Source organism: Mixophyes fleayi, chromosome 1 (assembly GCF_038048845.1).
Source record: "Mixophyes fleayi isolate aMixFle1 chromosome 1, aMixFle1.hap1, whole genome shotgun sequence".
Lineage (NCBI taxonomy): Eukaryota > Metazoa > Chordata > Amphibia > Anura > Limnodynastidae > Mixophyes > Mixophyes fleayi.
The window spans coordinates 336393760-336413220 of record NC_134402.1 but is presented as its reverse complement, the minus strand read 5'-3'; the positions used below and the strand labels follow the sequence as shown (position 1 = coordinate 336413220).

At 40.5% G+C, this 19461-nt stretch overlaps 1 protein-coding gene across 1 annotated transcript; it reads right to left on the bottom strand.

Annotated features, from left to right (window-relative positions):
* Nucleotides 1-13128: 13128 nt before the first annotated feature.
* On the bottom strand, nt 13129-17898 carry DRG1 (developmentally regulated GTP binding protein 1). The gene is made up of 9 exons (XM_075215241.1): nt 17741-17898; nt 16964-17087; nt 15887-16062; nt 15700-15769; nt 15455-15624; nt 14417-14547; nt 14171-14338; nt 13638-13760; nt 13129-13347 (listed from the first exon to the last, which is right to left on the bottom strand). The coding sequence occupies exons 1-9, from the start codon at nt 17780-17782 to the stop codon at nt 13248-13250; spliced, it is 1104 nt and encodes a 367-aa protein (XP_075071342.1). The 5' UTR covers nt 17783-17898; the 3' UTR covers nt 13129-13247.
* Nucleotides 17899-19461: the final 1563 nt, after the last annotated feature.

Here is a 19461-nt window from a genome sequence, read left to right as displayed (position 1 = left end):
AGCACTCCAGTTCTGACGGCTTGCTCTCTAGTAACCTGGCAGCTCTCCCTGTTAGAATGGTAGCTCTTTTGGCAACACTGGCAGCTTTCTCTGTAGCTTACTCTGTTAGACTTGCCTTTTTCTTTATTTAGACTGGCAGCTCTTTCTAATAGGTTTACAGCCCTCCCCATTGCCTTCAGTGTTCTTGTAATGACATTGCCCTGTCTGCCTTTCCCTCTCTCTGCAACATCCTTTTTCACAGTACTCACTCTCCCGGACAGTAAATTTAGCTGCAATCTCTCCCTCCACTGGCTTCGCTTGGTAAGGCTGAGGTCTTAGCAATGGTCGCATTTTACTACTCTCTGGCCGCACTGCTGTACTATTCCTTCCCTGAAGTGAATCTCTCTGTAACAGTCAGTCTTTGACATCACTGCGTGTTTCACTGACATGCTGGAAGTATAGTTTCCAGTACCCAAAGAAGGATTGCACTGCCTCCAGCCAGTGGTTCCAACTCCCCGGCCTCTATAATATGCCAAGTTTTAATCCATGTTGGACTGGTCTGCTGACAGTGTGGAATGCCTATCCCATCCTCATTTTCGTTTGTATACTGATGAAGGGTTTGCAAGGAGCTCGACCAATGTGCTATAGGACTCTTCTAGTGAGGACCCTGCAGGGTATAACAGGCTTACATGGGAAAGATTAAAAATATGCTTTCTGTTTAGGGGTCCTTTACAGAATTAACTTACCTCTAACTCCTTAGGGCTTATGTAGGACATCAGTTTTGTCTGAGCTGGCACTATGGTAATAGATAAGCAGGTAACGTGTCAGACCATGACACAGAGGTGTGCCTGCCATTGGGAACCATTAGTGAGGCGAATAGTTAAGGTCATAACCACACACTAGGAGAAAAACATTCAACCATGAACATGTCAGTTCTTTGTCATTTCCTTCTTGGTTTCTGTGGAAACACCAGGCTACAGAGGTCTATTTATAGACATCAAGGTCCCCCCAGAATGCCATGAAACATCAGTGTGGAGTAGCTTGTTGTTGATACAGCGTATCTGATCTGTTAAATTACTTAGCTCCAGGGTACAACATGTAATAGTGCTAAAAACTCATTGCAGTCAAAATTAATATGAAGCAAGAATCTTAATGCTCCTCCCAGCAAAATAAGTTATGATCACTTTAATTCCAAGGTAGCAGTGAGCTTCAATGCCAACTAAGGCAGACTTCCTGGCATTTACATTGCTATTTGAAAGGACCCAAATGTGAAAATCAATCAGTCTGTCTGAAGTTCAGTATATATATATATATATATATATATATATATATATATATATATATATATATATATATATATATATATACTGAACTTATATATATATATATATATATATATATATATATATATATAAATGCTTACGCATTTCATTATAATCACATTGTACTGGGATAGACCGGTTGCATGGAATAATGTGTGATATGTACCCCAATATCTCAATCACTTTTTCAAGTTACTTGGAGCAACATCATATTCTGGGTTTGGGCTTTGTTTCAAATGTTCATATGTTTGTGCTATGAGTAGCTAGCTACTCTGGTGTTTACCTAAAAGGATTATACATGGAAAGCAGTGGTATCTTGCTTTGGGGTGCAGGATGTTGTTTTTCTATTCATGCATTGGACAAATATATATATATATATATATATACACATATACACATACTTCTGCTATGCCTTATTTTTGGGAATCTAAGGATATCTGCAATCAAATTAATTAAACAAATATGTGGATATTGCACCTACATTTATTGACTGAGTTTTTTCTCTGCTGTAGTATTGCAAATTTCAGTTTGTGGATTTTGAGTACAAGGAGATTTTGTTTACATCTATCCCTAATATATCACTTACATTATCTTACCACACACACACACTCTCTCTCTCTTTCTCTCTCTCAACAAAAGTATTTGGTCACATCTGTTAATTATTGAATTGAAGTTTTTCAATCAGGCTCGGTGCGAGAGGTGTATAAAATCAAGCACCTATCTATGCAGTCTCCATTTGCAAACATTTGTGATGCAAAATAAGCCGTTCTAAAAAGCTACTTCAAGTGACTTCAAGCGTGACACCTTTGCAATAAGATGGTTTGTGAAATTTTATCCCTGCTGGATGTTCCACAGTCAACTGTAAGTGATATTATTAGAAAGGAGAAGCATTTAGGAACAACAGCAGCTCCCATGAAGCGGAAGACCACATGAAATCACAGAGTGGAGTCAACGATTGCTAAGGCGCATAGTGCGTAAAAGTCAACGCTCTGCTGATTCCATAGCTGAAGAGTTCTGAACTTCCACTGGCATTAATGTAAGCACAAAAACTGTGCGTCGGGAGCTTAATGGAATGGGTTTCCATAGCCAAGCAGCTGCATACAAGCCTCACATCACCAAGACCAATGCCAAGCGTCAGATGGAGTGGTGTAAAGCACACCGACACTGGACAGTGGAGCAGTGGAAACGTGTACTGTGGAGTGACGAAACACGCTTTTATGTGTGGCAGTCAGATGGGCGAGTCTGGGTATGGTGAATGCCAGTAGAATGTTACCTGCCTGACTTTATTATGCCAACTGTGAAGTTTGGTGGAGGAGGGATAATGGCATAAGACTGTTTTTCAGGGTTTGGACTGGGATGAACTGGACTAGATAAAGATAAAGATAAACATAAAGCTGCTATCCTTACAGAGTGGTAGACTGGTCACACCATACCTTGCAAAAAAGATTGGCCTCATTCTGACCTATCAGTTGCTGGTGTGTGCCTTATGGGTGCTTTCTGTTGACATTGGTTTGGTCCATACTGTTCACTCATTCTCTCTCAACTCTAATCATTGGTTTTACACATGTTCCTTTTAGGAGGAGTACATCAACATTGAGATTTTGGCCAGGTGGTGGTCCATTTCTGCTGTCAGGTTTCTTCCTTAACCCCTTAATGACAGGAACCATGTTCTATTTAATCAATAATATTTTTTTTACCTATATCTGAATAATATATGCATTGTGCAAAATTTTAGCTTAAGATGATAGACAATGTTATGTGCGTATTGTCGCTAACCAATAACGATTGTCGAACCTCGATTTGTGTTTCCAACGCACAAAGATTTATTCGCAATAAGTAGAATAATATGCTCAAGCGAAGTAATAGTAAATACAGCCGTTACTTATCGCAGGCGCTCTGGTTCCAGTGCAGTCATTCAATCCTGAAGTCTGGGGACAAGATGTCTGCACACTGGATCACAAGCTGCTGCTTATATACACAATCAAATACAGTAATACAATGAAGATGGTATGGCTTGCATCTATTGGTCCAGGTCTCAGGAATGTCCAAGGGGTTGTCAATCATTAGCTGGTTCATCCTAAGGAATCCAAAGGAGGGGGTCACCTCTGCAGGGGGTATGCTCTGCTCTTCCCGCCAAGATTCCTTAGTCTTAAGTAGTTCATAATTCCCTATCATTCATAACTTGTGTATGCACGCTACGATTCCCTCGCAGAGTGAACCAAACAGTAGGATATGTAACAAAGTTCATTATGATACCACTCATGATGTGATTCCTTCAACCCGTTCCGTGTATTTCACTAATATGCATGTAACTCTGATATAACATATAAATACTACTATATTTCGACATAACTGACTATGTGTTGCAACTACCATTAATGTGTACTATTTTATAAGTATGCGTGTTTGTGCGAATGTATGGTAAAAGACCAATTACTGTTGCTGCCACGTGTAGTGGATGCGTACGCCCTTTCACGCCGTAGCGTGCCCTTGTACGTAGATGCGTACCATACGCATCTTTTCAGACAAAGACAACCAAGTTTGCTCGACTTTAATTGAAATGACTTTATCCAATTTGCTGACTTCAACAACAACCTGTAGATAAATACTTTCCCACAGCTATAAGTGGCCAGCAGTTCATTTCATCCCTATCTTCTGCATTTTGCAAAAAAATTCATATTCTGATAAAATATACATGCAAGACTCCACTCAGTTGCTGATTGTTTCTTCACAGTAAACATTCATTACTATAATATTCATTCCATTTATTACTAATCACACAAAAGATAGACCTATAAGAGGTTAAGTTGCTGGACAAACCAGAGATTTGCATTGGTATCTATGCTCCCAGAGAAAATTGAACTAAATTTAATTTTAATCTTGGAGCCCAGATATTGAATATGACATTAGTTGACTTAATTGTAGCTGGCAAATTAAATGTATCTCTAACCCAGAAGTTCTATAGGTCCTCCAGCTTATTTCATGTCAAAACTCTCTCACAAGCCTCTATTTAATTTCATAAATAGTTTCATGATGAAACTATTTACTTTGTGGAACGACTGGAGACTCCTTCAGTTTAGAAGGGAAGCTGTTTCCTTTTATTCTAACTCTCCCAAATCATATATTAAAATGAATATTATAGCCGATGCCAGGTTCTCTTCCGCTGTGTGCAAGATGTCATGGTTGGACATCACTCATGTGGAAATGGCATTCCATTTTTTAACAACCAACACCTCCAATTTGGTGTTTAAATGAGGCCATATAAGCATATAATGTAATACAGCAAGAGATTACAGGCATTATTATTCAGTATTACACTGAAAATTATAAAAGGCTTACAGCCCTATTTATTTTATGGGCTCCACATAAAGCTATGGTTTGTGCCCACTAGATTAAATTGGCAAATCAGAGGTGGAGGCATAGACTGGAGAAGATTGAGGATATTGCCATGTAGATTACAGCTCTAGAATTGATACATAGCTCCACAAGTAACTGCGGCTTACTTTTCTGTAAAAGATTTTAACGCATTCTGCAAACAGATCCCTAAGGTTGAACCAATGTGTTAACTTCCTACTCAGCTAAGCATAGGCAGGAAAGAAACACTTGATTCTATATAATGTGACTCCTAGATTTGATTTGTCCTTAATATCCTTTATCTGGAAAAATATTCAGAAATGTTTCCTTGCATCATGCGCATCCATTTATCCTGTCTTGCAGAAATCATTGCCAAAAAGAATGAGCCATATGAAATAAGTTTCTTGTAAAGGCTACAATGGACTTGTTGCTGATGAATTCTGTACAAAATTAAGATCTCATGGTGCTATAAATGGCCTAATATATGGCCGAATTCTCTTCATGGCCTGGAAGAAACAGATTAATCCTTCCAATGCTGATCTCGTATCTAAAAGGATGCTTAATGCTGAAACTTGAACTTTCACAGTCTTAAGATCCAAATCCTTGTTTCGAACTTGCTGAAGAAAATCCAATATTTGTGAAATACCTGGTGTCAATGGACTAATAGAGCTTTGTTTGCATCAGCAGATAAACTTTTTCCAAAATATATAAATTATTGAAGAGTTTTGCTTTTATAGGATTGTAAAAAAAAATTATTTACTATTAGAAACGTCTTTGCTCTTGAGCAATGTCCGCCCAATTTCCATCCTATCAATTAGAGTGTATTCTGAATCGGGTATAATAGTGGTCCTTTGTACAGAAGATCTGGAGATAATGGTGGAAACCATGGTAGCTCTAGAAGCATTTCCCAGGCTATGACAAACCATGGTCAACGAGGCCAGAAGGGGAGATTTACTATCACCTCTGCTGCTTCCTTTTGGTCTTTTGTTTTCTCTTAGAATTCCTGGAATGAGGGGAATGGAGGTGTATATATAACATAAATTGATTTTACAGGGTTTTGTTAAGGCATCTATCCCCTCCCCTGTTGGGATCACCAAAAAGATGATGTTTGGTATTCTGACCCAAGTGCCATTAAATCTATATTGTAACCTTTGTACCAGTAAGCAAAACCCTGTTCTCCTGATGGAATCTGGTAATGGCTGAGATAATCTGCCACTATGTTGTTTTTAATGGCTGCATGAAGAGTTGAAAAAGAATTTATGTTGCATTCTGCCCACATCATGATCGGTGTTTGGTCTTTCATAGTAACTGTACTGCTGATATCTGCCTGTTTATTTATGAATGCTACCACTGTCTGATTGTCCAAGAATACCTTGAGATGAGCATGGGGTAAGAAAGTTTGAAAAAGCATAGTTGCCTTCCAAACTACTCTAATTTATAGGATACTTATATGCAGCTCTTTTTCTTCTTGACTCCCGACACCTTGTACCATCTTTGAGCTCAAATGTGTCCCATAGCTTTTGGTGCAGGAATCGATTGTCAAGATAAGCCATACCAGTTCTGAAATAGGTGTTCCTGGGATTCTCCTTAGGTTCTACCCACCATTTGAGAGATTCTCAGACTGACTTTGTTAACTTGATTTCTTGATCCAGAGATGATTCCACAGACAAATCATCACCTTCTCTGTTCTTTTTCTTGGGATATTTCTTCTGATCCTCCTACCACCAAAATGTTGTCCAGATACAGCCAGACCATGATTCGTTTGCTTTTTTTAGTGCCACTATTAGAACCACCAACACTTTGATAAATTCTTTTGGAGATATTGCAAGACGGAATGGTAGAAAAGTTAATTAAAAAGTAGTGACCTAACACTAAATCCGAGAAAAAAAAATGGTGTTGGAATGCTACTGCAATATGCAGATAGGCATCTTGTAAATTTATGGATCTTAGAAAGTGTAACATGAAAGTGCTTTATTTGAATAAATTTGTTCAACCTTCTTCAAGCCAGTACTGTCCTGAAGTCGCCTTCTTTTGTACTGGGCAGAGTTTAGAATGTAATCCTGTCCCTTCTAAATTCCCCGGCACTAGTGAATTTAGTTGTTGCCACAGAAGTGTCTATAAACTGTTGATCATCTCTGCCGTAGGGAGACTGGAGTCCTAGACTTTTTGAACACATTCATCCTTGGAATGGAGCAAACATACTATAAACAAAGAATTGGCTTATCACACATATTTCGCAACAGTGCACCACCTCCATATAGAGGGAGTTTTTCTAGTTCCGTATTTTATCAGCTTTTTGGGTTTTTTTTTTCTCTAGGGCTAAACTGTTCATTGCGTGCCTTACCCCACAACCTTTCCTTGCCCAAGTATAAAGTCTATTGGTACTTATTACCATATATAAGATTGCATAACAGTGATTCCCTTATTTGTTGTTTTTATGTGCATTGTATGCATATTTTTTTACTATGCAAAATATAATACACAGATTTTTACTTGTGATATCTTGTTGGTATTTAGATTTATATGAAGTAGAGAGCTGGATGGGACTTGTGTTATTTTGTGTATAGCCGTAATATTCTATTTTGTAACCTGTGGCTACAATGTCTCATACCCACTAATCCTGGATAGTTAGGATCCAACTCTGTAAATAATTTGATAATTTGGTCTACATCTTCTTTCTTGGCTCCTAGAACCAGAAAAGGACTGTCTAAAGCAGGCCTGTCCAACCTGCGGCCCTCCAGGTGTTGTGAAACTACAAGCCCCAGCATGCTTTGCCAGTAGACAACCAGTTGATAGCTGGAAGGGCATGATGGGACTTGTAGTTTCACAACACCTGGAGGGCCGCAGGTTGGACAGGCCTGGTCTAAAGTACTGTCTACCAGGCCAATATCTTCTTACTTCCCTGTTGTCGAGCAAACAATGATCTTTTCAGAACATGGAGTAATTTCCCCCAGCCCATTTTTGGACCATTGAATGTAATTTATCTCTGAACAATAAAGAACCTTCAAAAAGTGAAGCATCACTAAACTAATCTTTGAACAAAAGGATCAGCTTTGCATTCTGCTTGCTCCTCGGCTATTGGCTATGCAGTTCAGCTGTGTCTCCCTCTGACTGCCGATTGAGAAGCTGCACTTTATTAGCTCTCGCCTATCCTGCTCTCATGGACAGTGATAGCATTACACGTTAGCATCTGTATCCTGTGCCATTCTGACCTTTCCTCAAGCAGTTCCTGGCTCTGCTTTCAGCAATCTCCTGGTTCTTGATACCGGGCTTCAATCCAAATTATAAGGACTCCTATCCATAGAGTCCTTTAAGGATCCACCATCGGCCAGTGCAATGGTAGTTTTTGCTTAGAGGTTATCTACCACTGCATCAACTTTTAGACCAAAATCACATTTTCCTATATTTCCGCCATTATCTGAAAGGGTTATATTATTTCAATCATTTTAGGGTTCAATGGATGTCTATCTGGTTGCTCCCATTCTTTTTTTAATCAGATATTTAAATAACTTTATGCTGTAAACATTGTGTTTAGGCTGAATCTCCTCAAAGAAAGAATTCTGAAATGTTGGTATATTCAAAATTCCCAATACTTTATCAATTCTTTTTAGTAGTACTTCTACTAGGCTTATTACATTATCTGGTTTCTTCTTTAATCTCACCCTCTTCGTTGTCTGAAGGCCAATCTTCGTCTCCAACAGATCCACTTGATGCGTACAAAGAGAGGCCTGGTAAATCATCCATATCTAATCCTATATTTGACCTGGGTCTTTACTGATTAGAAGAGCATATATATCTTCTTTTAGTATATTTTTTTTCATCCAGTCCATTAGCTCTCTAAAATTGTTCTGGTGGCTGACCTGTTTCCTTAAGAACTCAAAGGAGTACAATCCACACCCAGAGGCTGCAATTAGTCATTAGGTAACTCCTTATCACAGGGTCCACAAATCCTATGATATGACTTGCAAGCTTTCTCCCCCCCCCCCCCAGAAGGGTATTTTTAAAAAAAACAATACAAAAAACCCACCACACTAAAACCTTTCACAGTGAAAAATAAATAAAGCAAAATTAAATTAAATAGACACTGATGGGGCCTACCTAGGTTCTGTGATATAGTAACTCTGTGGGGCAGGCTCCATTCTCCTTTTGTTGTACCAAATTAACCTGAAATCAGTTTTGAATTTGGTACAGCTTTTACTCCAGTGATAGAAACCAGAAATCCTTAAATGGTGCTTCCTATAATGCACCCAGCATGTCTCCAGGGCTTCAACGCCTGAAGAAACATGCCCTTGCTTCTCTCCGATCAACTTAGAACAGGAAGAGCAACCAATCGTGGCACAACACAAAGTTCTTCCGGAGTCTTCAGGTGTGCTGCACACTGATTCTTAACTATAATGTACTGACCAGAGCGTAACCTGTAGCTAGTTTTATTCTTTCATTACTATGTCTGCAGTATCCTTGGTGTTTCAGCACCTTCCATGTTCATGAAGGTTTTAGCAGTACTTATGGCTAACTTCTCACAAGCAAGTAACCATCATCATGAATGGAGTTTGTTAAGGCAGGTTTTTGGATATCACCATTCAACATGTGAGGCAAACAGCTCAATATATGAAGTCTTACAGCTTGGTGATCAAAACAGTCAAGTACCATCCAGAAAAATTGAGAATTATACTTAACGTTAATTTCCTTTCCTTGATCCATGGCAGCCGAGTACAGACAGTAAAAATTCAACACTCCTGGAGGATATATTAGGGAGACTCCTCCTCTACATTGGTGTCTTTCATAACTTTCCAAGCTGTCCTTCAAAACGAAACTATAGAACATGGGTGGGAAACAGAGATGCCATAGAGTATTTCAAGGAAATTAACCATAACTATAATTTTCCTTTTCCTACTCCTCAGCAGCCCTCACGATGGGATTTAGCAAAGCAGATGAGCACCCCAACCTACGGAACTGGAATTTGTTTTAAGAATCGTCTACTCTGGCTTTGAAAGAGCCACACCTTGATTCCATAGACCTGGATGTTGCCAACTGAGAGAATATTTTGCGGGTTTTGAAAGTTTGAGCATGAAGTCTAAAGACCCCACAGTGCGGTCCCACTTTGCAAGTAGATGTGTTTGAAGGTCCCTCATATGCCACCTTGTCCAGGAAAGAATGCCTATGGTTGAGGAAAACATTCTTAGCAGACGGAGACAGGTCTTTGCCGAGACCTGTGTTTTAACATGGTGCACCGGGGATTGAATCGATCAGTCTTTCCTGAGAGAGGCATACCTTGTCTCTTTCTGTATCTACTTGGACTCTTGGAACAGGAGTTGCTGTTAGGGTACTAGATGACTGTTCGGTATGTTGATCACCCAACCATGTTGTTGAAGAAAAAGAACCACTTGGGATGTCATACTTCGGGGAACCTCTTCTGACTTTGCTACGATCAAGATGTCATCTAAATAGGTCTACAGAGTTATGCCTAGCTTTCCGAGCGCTGCCATAAGAACTACCAGCACCTTGGTAAAGATTCTTGGGAATGTGGAAAGTCCAAATGGGAGGCAAGTAAACTGAAAGTGACGACCTTGGACGCAGAATCTTAGTAACCACTGGTGCTGGATTGTAATAAGGATGTGAAAATATGCACCCTAGATCTATTGAGGTTAAGAAGTCTCCTTTCTATTGCCTTGAGGATAGAGTTGACTGACTCCATCTGGAAGTGTCTTGCTTGCACAAAACAATTGAGAGTTCGTAAGTCCAGCACAGTCCTGAAAGCTCCTGATGCCGTTTCAACTAGAAATAGTTATGGATAAAACTCCACTGCCTTTCTGGATTGCAGGAACAATTGCTTCTGCCTTCAACAGGCTCCAGAGGCTGTCTTCTTAATCCTGTTGTTCTAAGAGGGATGATGGACTTGGGGATATGACAAACTTGTCTCCATGAGGCCAAGTGTAAAATTCTCTCTCGTAGCATTTGGTGTCAATCTCCAGAACCCACTGGATCTCGAGTGGTCAGTTTCCAAACCTCCGTAAAAGTGTGAAATTCTGCCGCCAACCGGAACCAGCAGAGGTTGGATTTGTTGTCCTGGCCTACCCCTTTTTGTTTTAAAGGGCCGAAAGGACTGTCTCACAATATTATCAAATTGTCTGGAGTACTGCTTCTTAGGTCTATAAGCACAAGCCTCTTTGCATTGCTATCTAGAGGACAAATTCAAAAAACACCTTCCTTTTTTATCCTGCAGTAGGCGACTAGCACTATGAACAGCAGACCTTTGCATCATATTGATTTTTTTACCAAGAAAAACTACCTTCAAACAGAAGCATGACTAAACTGTATTGCCAGTATGCTGTCCACAGGCGTAGCCAAAACAGTTCTTCTTGCTACTACCGCCGAAGACATGCTTCTGAAGGAGAAAACGATAGCATCTAGCAGGGCCTCACATTAAAAAAAAAAAAAAAAAAAAAATTGATTTTTTTTTTTTGCAGAATTTCTACGCACTTTAGCAGATTTTGTCTACTGATTCTGATGTAATGGGCTAGCCCACAAGCTAAAGACTCTGGCATTACAACTAAAATCATGGGTAGCAGTAGCTTCAGTTTCCAGAGGAAATGTTCCTTAAAACAACTTTCGATCTTTCTGTCCATGGGACCTTTCAGTGGGCCCCCATCATCTTTGACACCTGCTCCTGGGGCAGAGATTCCTGCATTGTTTTTATGATCCATGAGTAAAACTGCTTAAACTGTTCTGGAGGTTGAAGATCTTTTACCTTTTTAGGGGCACATCTCACACAAAACTCCCCCATGGTCTATTGGTAAAGGGTTATCTAAGGCTCCACACAAATTATTGCCAACCTTGCTGGACCTTTACCATTGCACATGTTCCATAAGGGTACTGCGCCCCCCCTCTCCCCCCCAAAAAAAGTTAACTGAACACTAAAACCAGCAGTAAACACCCGCAGTAAGGGCTTACCTTGGGATGTCCTTCAGCTTCTTTGGGGTGGGCTCCTAGTCCATCTGTGCAGGTATCCAAGATTGTGTGTGTCCTGGAGTCTTTGAGGCACACATGCACCCGAAGCAAAAAAAGAGCCATATCCTGTGGGCGTCAGCTGCACTTAAGGGTGCCCGCAATTACAAGACACCAATGTTGAGGTGGAATACCCTTTTATACCTTCCAGGTGTGTTGTTTTTCCTGTCTACACCTAGCTGAATAGGGAGTTAACCCATTGTGAGGGCTGCCATGTAGTAGAAAAGGGAAAAAACTGCTTTTCTCAGTCTCCATTTTTTAGCCTTTGCAGCTGTGGTAAAGATTCTCTAAAGCAGGCCTGTCCAACCTGCGGCCCTCCAGGTGTTGTGAAACTACAAGCCCCAGCATGCTTTGCCAGTAGACAACCTGTTGATAGCTGGAAGGGCATGCTGGGACTTGTAGTTTCACAAACATCTGGAGGGCCACAGGTTGGACAGGCCTGCTCTAAAGCCTACTTCCTGCTCCCTTAATATTTTAGCTAGGAAAATCACATGACCGGTTGAGACCATAAAATTCTCCCTGCCCAGCTCCATCTACACTCAGACAAAATGTGTCCTAATCCCCTTTATCACTGAAGAACTCTTAACACAGCATCCTAGATGTTTAGGCATTGCAGAAGTAAACACGAAAACGAAAAAAAGAGCGGACTTTCAGCCAATGTCTTTCAGTGAATTAACTTAGTTACCTTTATAGCTTAAAAATATAAAGTCAAGTTATTCTGGTACGTTTAAAGATATCAAAGCATGTGTATTACAAAGCTAAATATAAGAACAGAAATAACCTGGTAAGTTCACTGAACATGATCGGCCCAGCGTTGTTGTCTGTTCCAAACTTTACAATAGATAAAAAGGAGGGTAGTGCTCCTATTTGTCATCAGTAAATCAGAAGTAATGCAGCTGGACACAATTTATGTTCATACTCAGAGGTCTGGATTGAGGTTTCCATTCCTTGCTACATATTTACCACCACACTCTCCCCCTCCCTTCCCCCAAGCAGGACCAGTTAAACATGAGAGGAGGTAGAATCATAGGTTTCAAGTGCCTCCTCCCTTATGCGCAGAGCTTAATCCCTTAAGCAATGTCTGTGCCCACTGACTTTACCAAGTATTAACATATATATTTTTTTTTTCCATGATGTTCTTTTATTTTACCATCTACCATCTAGTGAGTTTCTTCTTACCGATTGCTAAGCAGACCAGGGGGTAAATGTATCAATATGCGGGTTCTTCAACACCCGCGTGTTCAGCCTCTTCCGCGATTAAATTTCAAGCGGCGCTGCATTGTAAAGGGTTAACTCCCCTTTACAATGCAGCGCCGCTTGAAATTTAATCGCGGAAGAGGCTGAACACGCGGGTGTTGAAGAACCCGCATATTGATACATTTACCCCCAGATTGCCTAGTTCTTATGTTCACCTTAACTTTGCTTCCGGTCGACAAGATCCAATTAAAAAAGAAAAAGGCAGCTGAAGGGCGATTAAAGCAGATTTTATTGACAATTTGCTTAGGAGATATTTACAGAAGGGCGACACGTTATTTGCAGGGGTGTTCAGTGGCTGCAGAAGTGATAACATGAGGAAAATGGTCAGGATTATTTCTTCACAATCTGAATGACATCTTCATCTTCCATAACGTGATCTTTGCCAACTTTCTGAGGATTGTGCTTTACAGAAGCTCCCCAAACCAATGCACTGTGGGGAAGATTTGAAGGTGGTGTTAGATTTCTATTTCTACCATTTTATATTTTGCAAAACTAAGAACAGTAAACTTAACATCTACTGTAACAAAACACACATAGCAATACTAATCTAGAGCATGACAATCAGCCCCTTAAAATGTTCCCATTTGAACATGGGCTCAGAACATAAAATAGTGTTCACTGAACCGAGAAGAAATGTTAAATTACTATATAAATTAACAAAACGGTCTTCATTGCATTACTAATCTATATTATACTAGAACCGGTAAAATAAATACTTACTATTTGAATTCTTTGATAAGGTTTTTGTGAATTTTGGTACAGAAGTCTTCCACTGTTGTATGAGAATCAGGAAGTACAACTGGTGCTGTGTAATCAGGTAACTGACCCTTTGGTTTAGTGTAACTAGAGAAAAAAATAAAAATAAAGAGACGTTATAAAAGTAGTTGGTCACAACACTTAAAACAAAAAAAAACCCTCAAGAAACAACATTGAGTGTTAGAGACACGACACACAAAGTGGTAATTTCAGTATTACTATTTCCTGCACTGGTAGATTGACTGTTTCAAGTGCAATTATCACCCATCATCAATTATTTATATAACACCAGCAAATTCGGTAGCACTTTACAATGGGGGACAAACGGTAATAAACAATACTGGATAAAACAGACAAATAAGTAAGATGGCCTTGCCCGCAAGCTTACAATCTATAGATGAGCTATTGAAAGATGGACTACTGATGGGATTTGAGAAGGCGGCTGAGAAACCGTGCTATACACTAAATCCTCCCAGGGTACTCTTTCTACCACTCACATTCGCACTAATCGCAGATAATCCCAGATCTTTTCCAAGAGGTCATCAAAGTTCCAACGGTGATGGGCAGAGATTGGTACACAATGTGGCACTTTGTAAATCACATCTAGTTCTTCCAATGAGATCTGGTCAATCTTATTCAATACATAGATGCAGGGGATGTAAACTCTGAAAGAAACAAAGAATGAAGATACTTAAGACAGTAATGTATAACTACATCACAGCCCACCTTGTTTGTTTACAGACCTATTTCCTTCAACTACATCTATCAGGTCATCGGCTGTGGCATCGCTGCGCAAAGTGATATCTGCATTGTGGATTTTGTACTCCGCTAGGATGCTCTTCACAGTCTCATTGTCCAGCTCAGTTTGAGGACACTAAAGGAGGAAGAAAAGCACAGTTTTAATAGGAATAATTCAATGGGTAAATTGTTTTCACTCTTCTCAAAGTTAACATCTTAACTACAATTCGATAGGCGGGTCTTAGCCTGTTCACCTATTTGTATATTCTTTAATTCATGATCCTGAATATTGTGGAGCAATATTTTAAGAACTGTGGGGATTCTTTCCGCAAACAGCACTAGTGTATTTGCATACTATTCTAGTGCTTGTAAAATTCCTTTAACCCATTTTACAGTGATGTAGTCTATTGGGCAGCACAATGGCTTAGTGGTTAGCACTTCTGCCCCCCTGGGGTCATGGGTTTGATTCCCGACCATGGCCTTATCTGTGTGGAGTTTACATGTTCTCCCCGTGTTTCCTTTGGTTTCCTCCCACACTCCAAAAACAAACTAGTAGGTAAATTGGCTGCTTTTAAATTCACCTTAGTCTCTCTCGGTTTGTTTGTGCGCATGTTAGGGAATTTAGACTGTAAGCTCCAATAGGACAGGGACTGATTTGAGCGAGTTCTCTGTACAGCGCTACGGAATTAGTGGTGCTATATAAATAGCTGATGATACTGGTGCTTCGAATACGGAGCAGAAAACCATAATGCAGAGACTTGATAAAGGTAGAGAAAGTTAAAGTGGGAACCAGTGGCTTGTATCATACTCAGAGTAGTTGGTGACAAAGCACTAACTCAAAGGGTTGCCATGTAAATGTTATTTTCTCAGACATCTGTTCTTCTATACAGGAGCAGCATATCTGCTGATAAATAGTAAACAAATGGGAGTGTGCAGAGAAGCTTTCCTAACCAACCAAATGACTACAGCCATTTAACCATGATCTTTCAAACAACATTTCACCAACATATCATAATTCAATGTTAACTTTCCACATAACTTACCGTGGCTGTAAGGTTAATGCCACCTTTGTCCTTTTTCTTGTACCCAATATTCGGTGGTTTCTTATTCAGTCGGATACCAAAACCCTCCAGTTCATTTTCAATTATCTTTTTGTGTCCCAAAGGTTTTAACACATCCAAGACGATAAGGATTAAATTGCAGGTACGAGCCACTGTAGGATGAAAAAACTACTATTTAAAAACCAGTCAACATGCTAGTGCATACACAATAAGAAGATAGACCTCACCTGCGATGACTTGTCGGCCTCTGCCTTTTCCGTCTTTAGCCCCCTCAATGATTCCGGGGAGATCAAGCAACTGTCAAAACAGTAGTTATTTTAATATGTAGCAGTACTAGATTTGTGTGACACTAAATAGTGCCTTATATATCATGTGTGGTTCTTCAGGAGAACAATTCCCACAACCAATGTGTACCTGAATCTTGGCTCCTTTGTATCTCACAACTCCAGGCACTGTGGTCAGAGTAGTGAACTCATAGGCTGCCACTTCTGAGTAAACACCAGCCAAGTTACTGAGGAGCGTAGACTTCCCCACAGATGGAAATCCAACAAACCCAATTCGAGCATCTCCTGTCTTTGCAACATCAAAACCTATGAGAAAGAATTCCTGATTAAACCATAAGCTCACATATTGCTTATATAAAATCACACATATCACAACTTCCAATATAAACCCTTCTACATGGTACAAAATGCTCTGCTCCCAAGTTTCCTACTTAATTTACTATTGCAGTATTGTGCTGAATTAACTGATATTTGTAGTCCCTGCACACAAAGCTACATATCTTATTAGCCAAATTACTTTAGGTCAGGCCTGTCCAACCTGCGGCCCTCCAGGTGTTGTGAAACTACAAACCCCAGCATGCTTTGCTAGTAGACAACCTGTTGATAGCTGGAAGGGCATGCTGGGACTTGTAGTTTCACAAACATCTGGAGGGCCGCAGGTTGGACAAGCCTGCTTTAGGTCATCAGAAACAGTATGATTGTTGAAACTTATCTACAAAATATTAAAAATAGCCTACCCTACTTAAACTTAAATCTTATGCTAGTTGTACATATGGACAGCTTAAAATAAGGGTCCTGTACTAATGTAAAAAATATTTATGCTCCTGAGCGCAGTAGACAAATGTTGTCTATAACACAAAGATTTTAACAAATTACAAAACAAGTGATTTTGATCAGTAACTAAAGAAAAACTTAAACCTTATTCAAATTATACAAAAAAACAAAAACAAACACTTATTGTTCTCCTACTGCCCATTGCATGGGAGGACATGAAAATCTTAAACTGGTATAATACCCTATTTTTACCTATGTCTAGGCACTAAATGCTGGACACCTGTCTGACATCTAAAACTGTGCACCCCAGTTTCAGATGTCAGGTGAGCCAGTGTTTAAAGTAAATTAGTACTGTCATAAGGCACAAGTGCAATTTGGTTCTCCTGAGCCCAGTGTTTGCAATAAAATGTTCAGAGCTCAGAAGCATGCTTACCTTCCCCAGGACCACCTCCTCCACCCCCCTTCGGGGTGATAAGCTCACGACGCAATTTAGCTAAGCGAGCTTTCAGCAGCCCAAGATGATGTGCTGTGGCTTTATTCTTCTGAGTCCGGGCCATCTACAGAAAAGAGAACACCACTAGTACACCGCATCTTCCCTGCCTCTGTAGCCTAGTTACTTTCATCTAGGCTGAACCAACACTCTGCAAACACTCTCTCTCAATACCCAGTTCCTGCCACTTCCAATGCCATCCTACAACATTGCCCAATGTCCAGCAAGTATTGCCACTCAGCCATGTCCCACAATGCCTTTAAACCTCAGCAACTAGCACCATCTAACCATGACCACCAATGATTATATAGCCCAACAACTAGCACCACCTATTAACCATGTCACCAGATGCCCCTATAGCCCAGCAACTAGCACCACCTAACCATCTCCCCATATGGCTCTATAACCCAGCAACTAGCATCACCTAACCATGTCTCCAGATGCCCCTATAGCCCAACAACTAGCACCACCTAACCATGTCACCAGATGCCCCTATAGCCCAGCAACTAGCACCACCTAACCATCTCCCCATATGGCTCTATAACCCAGCAACTAGCACCACCTAATCATGTCACCCAATGTCTATATAAACCAGCTGTCATCTCCCATCCCCCATAACCTATCTTTATAACCCATCTCCTGTGAGGCATGCTAGTCCGAAGCTACTCTCACATGATCTAAAAATCTACTAACTGTCCCATACACACACAGACAAATCACCTCCGCCTCTATTTCGGCGATCTTGGCTAATGTCCCGCTCATGGTTGCGCCGGTTTCGCTCACTGGACAACGAGAAACCGGCACACGGCAGACCCAGACCACGACCACGACACCGCCGCGCAGGCGCAATAACCACCACCGAGTGGGTAAGATTGTCGTGTAGTTACGTCATCAGTTCCCCGCCGTCTGTAGTGACGCTCTTGTTTCACAGTTTTTTTACTCTATGGTACATGCTCTTGCGAGTCCTCCAGGGAGAGGTAGCTGATAAAGTAGGCAGTGCTTGATTCAAAGCCATTAAAATATGTTTTTACTGACAGTTTCATTAAGCAAAACATAAAAAATCCTTGTATATTTTTTCTGACACATTGTTATGTTATAACAAAATTTTTCCAATAAATGAAAGTGGTAACAGCATCTAGAAGAGAGGGAAAGAATCAGATAATATACAAAAAGGCTTTGTAAAGTGACTTAAAACCATTATGCATTTATGTATACACTGTAGCTGCCTTCTTCTGGGAAAATTCCAAATTACGCGGAGATTCCTGAGAGAGCACGCAATTAATTTCTCTTAATACTTATTTCCCAATTCACGAAACGGGCAGGTCATGGTCATTATGTAGGCATGGTTTGGGTAGCTCATGGGAGAAGCTTTCTTATGTCTTTAGGTTGCATTTTGAAATGTTAGAAGTATGGACCCATGTTCCAGAAAGGTGAATGGGACATGACAGGATGATGTAAAATGTCATTAAGCCCAGCAGTGAACATTTGATGATATGAATACCTGCACTCTTCAATTCACATGTATATTATACACTAAGCATTTGTGTACCTATAAAGAGGCAATTGTCTCAGGTAGCTAACTTTGGGGGAACAATAAAATAGAAGGAATTTGAAAATGCTTTGACCTCTTCTAGAGGCTTCGTCGGGCCACGCCTCCACCAAATTGGAACTGCGAGGAGCCTAAAACCTGACGAGAGGGAGACAAATGGAAGGCGGTAATCAACACAAAGTATGGTCACTATGAATATTGGGTCGTGCCTTTCAGCTTGTGTAATGCCTATGTGAATTCCCTCTTTAGGGACCTACTGGAGACATTAGTCCTCATCTCCAACCAAAAAATCTTTTCAGCGCTGAGTATGATTATAGCGCAAGGCTAGCAGTTGCTTAGGATCTGCCTTCCCCAATTACAAAATCTAAATAACAAAAATCAGTCCTCATCTACCTGGCTGATATACTTATCTTCTCTAGCACACTCTAGAAACACCACAACCATGTGAATGAGGAACTGCAAAGGCTACTGGACATTCATTTATTTGCCAAATGGGGTAGAGTTCCTTCAACCAGTCCATTGTGAGTTTCCTGGAACACATCATCACAGCACAGCATAAGAATGGAAATGGAGAAGCTCTCTGCTGTGCTCAGTTGGCCGGTGCCATGAAGAATCAAGGCCATCCAGATGTTTGTGGGGTTTTAGCATCTACTGTAGACCTTTTATCCAAAACTTTTCAAGAGTAGTTAATCCAACCATGGCCATGACTAGGGACCCCCAAGGACACATGGACTCTGCAGACAGAACATGCTTTTTACACTTAAAAAAACCCCTTAACCTCAGCACGCATGCCCCGGTGTCCTGATCCCAGTCAGGACTATACCCTTGAAGTGGATATATCAGAGAGTGGAGCTGGAGCCTTACTCTCCCAGACTGACAACAAGGATGCCCT